Here is a 5,422-nt window from a genome sequence, read left to right as displayed (position 1 = left end):
AGCTGCATTGTCTTGAATGTCTAGTATTTATAAACTATTTCTCTCTCTCTCTCTCTCCCTCTCTCTCTCTCTCTACTGTTCCTTCTCTCTCTGTGTAACTCTGACTTTTAAATAAATAAATAAATCTTTAAAAAAAAAAAAGGGACCTGGCACATGGTAAGTGCAAATTACTATTTGCTAAATAAAGGAAAAGTGTTTGGTATCCTTAGGAATTCAACAATAGTGGTAATTATTACTGTCATGTTTCAGATGTCACAACATCTCCTAATTGAAATACAAATTTATTAAGGTGAATTAGCACAAACAAATATTATAATTTAAGCAATTAGTTAAGCAGCATGCGGTAGGAACTAAGTGTGATACAGGTAAATGAAAACTTTATATAGAAGCCATCCTGCACCGCGCCTCCACCAACGCACAGGTTTATATCTGGGTGTTGACACCTAGCCACTTCTCTGCCAATGAAGTACATCCTGGTCACTGGTGGGGTCATCTCTGGCATTGGTAAAGGGATCATTGCCAGCAGCATTGGGATGATTCTAAAATCATGTGGACTCCGAGTCACTGCTATCAAGATAGACCCTTATGTTAACATTGATGCTGGTACTTTTTCACCGTATGAACATGGTGAAGTGTTTGTCTTGAACGATGGTGGGGAAGTTGATTTAGACCTTGGGAATTATGAAAGATTCTTGGATATTAACCTGTATAAAGACAATAACATCACCACTGGGAAGATCTGTCAGCATGTGATCAATAAAGAGAGGCGTGGTGACTACCTGGGGAAAACAGTGCAAGTTGTTCCACACATTACAGATGCTGTCCAGGAATGGGTTATGAATCAAGCCAAGGTGCCTGTGGACGGTCATAAGGAAGAGCCCCAGATATGTGTTATTGAGCTGGGAGGTACCATTGGAGACATTGAAGGAATGCCATTTGTGGAAGCATTCAGACAATTCCAGTTTAAAGCAAAAAGAGAGAATTTCTGTAATATCCATGTTAGCCTTGTCCCTCAGCCCAGTAATACTGGAGAACAAAAAACCAAACCCGCCCAGAACAGTGTCCGCGCACTGAGGGGGTTAGGCCTATCTCCGGATCTGATCGTCTGCCGAAGTTCAACGCCCATTGAGATGCCAGTAAAGGAGAAGATTTCTATGTTTTGTCACATGAAGCCCGAATTGGTCATCTGCATCCATGATGTTTCTTCTACATACCGAGTGCCTGTGCTTCTGGAGGGACAAGGCATTGTCAAATATTTTAAAGAGAGATTGAACTTGCCCATTGGAGATTCTGCAAGTCATTTGCTTTTCAAATGGAGAAATATGGCTGACAGATATGAACGGTTACAGAAAACGTGCTCCATAGCTCTGGTTGGCAAATACACTAAGCTCAGGGATTGCTATGCCTCTGTGTTCAAAGCCCTGGAGCATTCAGCCTTGGCCATCAACCACAAGCTGAATCTGATGTACATAGACTCCCTCGACCTGGAGCAGATCACCAAAACGGAGGACCCAGTAAAATTCCACGAAGCTTGGCAGAAGCTGTGCAAAGCTGATGGTATTCTTGTGCCCAGGGGCTTCGGAATCAGAGGAACATTGGGAAAACTCCAGGCAATTTCTTGGGCAAGGGCAAAGAAGATTCCTTTTCTGGGAATTTGCCTTGGGATGCAACTAGCAGTGATAGAGTTTGCAAGGAACTGCCTTAACTTGAAAGATGCTGATTCCACAGAATTTGAACCAAATGCCGCTGTTCCTCTGGTGATTGATATGCCGGAACACAACCCGGGAGATCTGGGAGGAACGATGAGGCTGGGAATCAGAAGAACTGTCTTAAGAACTGAAAATTCAATATTGAGAAAACTTTACGGTGATGTTCCTTTTATAGAAGAAAGACACAGACATCGGTATGAGGTGAACCCTAACCTGATCAGCCAATTTGAGCAGAAAGGCTTCAGTTTTGTAGGTCAGGATGTTGATGGGGAGAGAATGGAAATCTTTGAACTGGCAAATCATCCCTATTTTGTTGGTGTCCAATTCCATCCTGAGTTTTCTTCTAGGCCGATGAAGCCTTCCCCTCCATACCTGGGGCTATCACTTGCGGCAACTGGGAACCTGAATGCCTACCTGCAACAGGGATGCAAACTGTCCTCCAGTGACAGATACAGTGATGCCAGCAATGACAGCTTTTCAGAGCCGAGGACAGCGGACTTGGAAATGAGCTGAAATGGGTGTGTGACTCAGAAGAATGGCTGCTCCCTGACCAGCTGCTGAAGTAACTGCAGTCAAGACGAAAGAACTATGCGAAGAAATCACGACACTGTTACAGACTCCGTGTGATCTGCACCAGCCATGGGATGTAGAGTCTCGAAGTGAATCTAATACACATACGTCCAGGAGCCAGAGCCAAAGGGGTACTTTTCTTTTCCCTCCAGAGGCAGTCTTTGGTCGTCACAAATTTCTGCAACCAATTAAATTTTCTCCAACAACCTCACGGGGGAGAAAGTGTGTTTGTATTTTGTGCAGGCTGTCATGATGTCGAGATAATGAGCAGGGATCCCGGTAACTGGGCCTTTGCCACACTGAATGGGACGAGTGGCAGGGTACGTGGCTGGGACGAATTTTGAGTCAAAAACGAGTCTTTCTGTTACCTGGAATTCAACCACAGATTTGTGTGTCGCCCATGGTTTTTCCAGTTTCTCACCCTGTTTATTTCTTGTTAAACAGAAAACTTAGCAGGTCCAAGAATGTGGGGTGGTAAATAAGGGCCTTCACCTCAAGCATACAATTAAAGGAAGTTTTAAAAAAAACTCGGGAATCAGGATCAATAATATATCTGTTTTTCTTTGGAGGTGAAATTCACGTAACATCTTTTAACCATTTTAAAGTTCAGTGGCATTCAATGATGCTGTACAAGCACCACCGTTACCTATTTCCCATTCTCAGCACTGTGAAATAAAGCCCTGTACCTATTAGTTGTTATTCCCCGTTCCTTTATCCTTTGGTAACCACCAATCTCCTTTCCATTTCTATGAATTTTCCTATTCTGAATATTTCATATACATGGAATCATACAATATGTGTCACCTTTTGTTTTCTGGTTTCTTTCATGTGGCATAATGTTGTCAAGGTTCATCCTTGTTGTAGTGTGTATCAGAACTTCATTCCTTTTTATGACTGAATAAAATTCCATTGTATGTATTCACCACAAAAAAAAAAAAAAACTTTATAGTTCATCTTAAATTCTGTCCCGTCCCACGGGACGTCAACTAGGGCCAAGTACCTAGAATGGGAATGAAAGGCACAGGAGACACAAAGATGACAGCAAGTCAAGGGTCCTGATTAAGCTGTGTATTTTATTTTTCAGCCACACACTTATATATCATAAAGGCAGGGTGTCAGGCGGGGGAAGGAGGGAGAGTTTATCTTGTAGCTGCAATGCCTGTGAAAGTAGGGGAAAGGTTACAAGTGCAAGTAGGGGAAAGGTTACAAGGTCTTAAGGCACAAGGTCACACAAGGTTGCGTTATCAGTACTCTCTGGTCTGGGCTGTTTTAGCCCTGCCTCAGTAGTTTTCCACTAAGAGGCCACATGCTGCGTGGTCCCTGACAAATTCAAGAAGTGGATCCTATCTCTGTCTTTAATGTGCTGTACACTGTTATTTAATGTTATAACTAGTACTCCAACAGTATTTTTTTCACTTTGTGTTGCTATATGGGGGCAAACTGGTGAAATCGTTACTTAATATATACTAAACTGATCTTCTGTATATAAAGAGAATTGAAAATGAATCATGATATGATTGGAAGGGGAGAGGGAGCGGGAAAGGGGAGGGTTGCGGGTGGGAGGGAAGTTTTGGGAGGGGGAAGCCATTGTAACCATAAGCTGTACTTTGGAAATTTATATTCATTAAATAAAAGTTTAATTAAAAAAAAAAAAGAAGTGGATCCTAAGAATATATTCTGACAATTTTCTTTCTCAGAGCCTCCTTTACATCTCTGTTCCTCAGACTATAAATAAGGGGGTTCAACATGGGGATCACCACCGTGTAGAACACAGAAATCACCTTGTTCTGGTCAAGTGAGTAGCTGGACTTGGGCATCACATAAATGAAGGTAATCGTTCCATAGTAGAGAGTGACTGCAGTGAGGTGAGAGGTACAGGTAGAGAAAGCTTTGTGGCGCCCTTCTGTGGAGCGCATCTTCAAGATGGTGATGAGGATGTAGATGTAGGAGACAGCTATGACAAACACTGTGACCACAATAATAGAGCCAGAAGAGATGGAAGGGATAATTTCAGTAATGGAGACATCTGAGCAGGAAACTTTCAACAAAGGGGAGAAATCACAAAAAAAGTGATCTATCTGATTTGGTCCACAGAAGGAAACGCTCAATAAAGAACTAGTAAACGTGGAAGCATTCACACAGCCACCCAGATAGGAGGCCGCCATGAAGACAGTGCAGACTCCAGGGGACATGTGGGTGGAGTAGAACAGGGGTGAGCAGATGGCCACGTAACGATCATAGGCCATGGCAGCCAGCAGGAAGCACTCAGCTGTCCCAAACATCACCACAGAAGAGAGCTGGGCTTCACAGCCAATGACAGGAAGAACTATTCCATGACCAAGGAATCCCATAAGCATTATAGGTGTGACTGATGTGGTAATTCCAATGTCCACAAAAGCCAAATGGCTGAGAAAGAGGTACATGGGGGTATGAAGGTGGGAGCAGCTTCTTATTAAAGTGATTATGCTGGCATTGCCTACTAAAGTGACAACATAGATTCCTAGAAACATCACAAAGAAGATGACACAAAGTGTAGGGTCCTCTGTCAACCCCATGAGGATGAATTCTGTCACAGTGCTGTGGTTTCCAACCTCCATCTCCTCTGTGACTTGTTCCTGCTGGGGGAAATGTCAATATTCATTTCTTTTATTGCTGGTTTTCATTGGTTATCCCTCATACTTACTTACAGTGGCTACTTTCTTTGCTTAACCTGTAAATATCAGTGTTGCACAGGATTGGGTTTTGCCTCTTTTTCTATGAAAAAACATGGGTGAGCCTCACTTTCTGAGATACTAGTTTTATTCCTCTCTTCATATAATACTTAGACAAAATGCCTCTTAAAACTTGGTTCCTTTGCAGATATCTCCCATTGTCCAGATACATATTTTCAATTAACTGTTGGGATTCTCCAGTTGGAAATCCCCCAAATATCTCAAACAGGCTCCTCCACACCAAACATCATCACTTTTTTAAAATTTAAAAAAAATTTTTTTTTTTGACAGGCAGAGTTAGACAGTGAGAGAGAGAGAGAGAGACAGAGAGAAAGGTCTTCTTTTTTCCATTTGTTCACCCCTCAAATGGCCACTACGGCCTGCGCGATCTGAAGCCAGGAGCCAGGTGCCTCCTCCCAGTCTCCCAAGTGG

The 5,422-nt window shown here is 42.7% G+C and overlaps 2 protein-coding genes across 2 annotated transcripts; one reads left to right on the top strand and one right to left on the bottom strand.

The window, feature by feature from the left end:
* Window positions 1–390: 390 nt before the first annotated feature.
* LOC133764453 (CTP synthase 2-like) lies at window positions 391–2,360 on the top strand. The gene has a single exon (XM_062198129.1). It carries the CDS (start codon window positions 462–464, stop codon window positions 2,220–2,222), a length of 1,761 nt encoding a protein of 586 aa, XP_062054113.1. The 5' UTR covers window positions 391–461; the 3' UTR covers window positions 2,223–2,360.
* A 1,583-nt stretch (window positions 2,361–3,943) lies between these two features.
* LOC133764452 (olfactory receptor 5P1-like) lies at window positions 3,944–4,888 on the bottom strand. Its single transcript, XM_062198128.1, has one exon. The coding sequence runs from the start codon at window positions 4,874–4,876 to the stop codon at window positions 3,944–3,946; it is 933 nt and encodes a 310-aa protein (XP_062054112.1). The 5' UTR covers window positions 4,877–4,888.
* Between the last annotated feature and the right edge of the window lie 534 nt (window positions 4,889–5,422).

Source organism: Lepus europaeus, chromosome 7, assembly GCF_033115175.1.
Source record: "Lepus europaeus isolate LE1 chromosome 7, mLepTim1.pri, whole genome shotgun sequence".
NCBI lineage: Eukaryota > Metazoa > Chordata > Mammalia > Lagomorpha > Leporidae > Lepus > Lepus europaeus.
The sequence above is the reverse complement of the archived record's forward strand: the minus strand, read 5'-3'. Positions and strand labels throughout refer to the sequence as shown.

Excerpts from the sequence above, each read along its gene's own strand:
- LOC133764453 (XM_062198129.1), top strand. The coding sequence starts at position 462 with ATGAAGTACATCCTGGTCACTGGTGGGGTCATCTCTGGCATTGGTAAA.
- LOC133764452 (XM_062198128.1), bottom strand. The coding sequence starts at position 4,876 with ATGGAGGTTGGAAACCACAGCACTGTGACAGAATTCATCCTCATGGGG.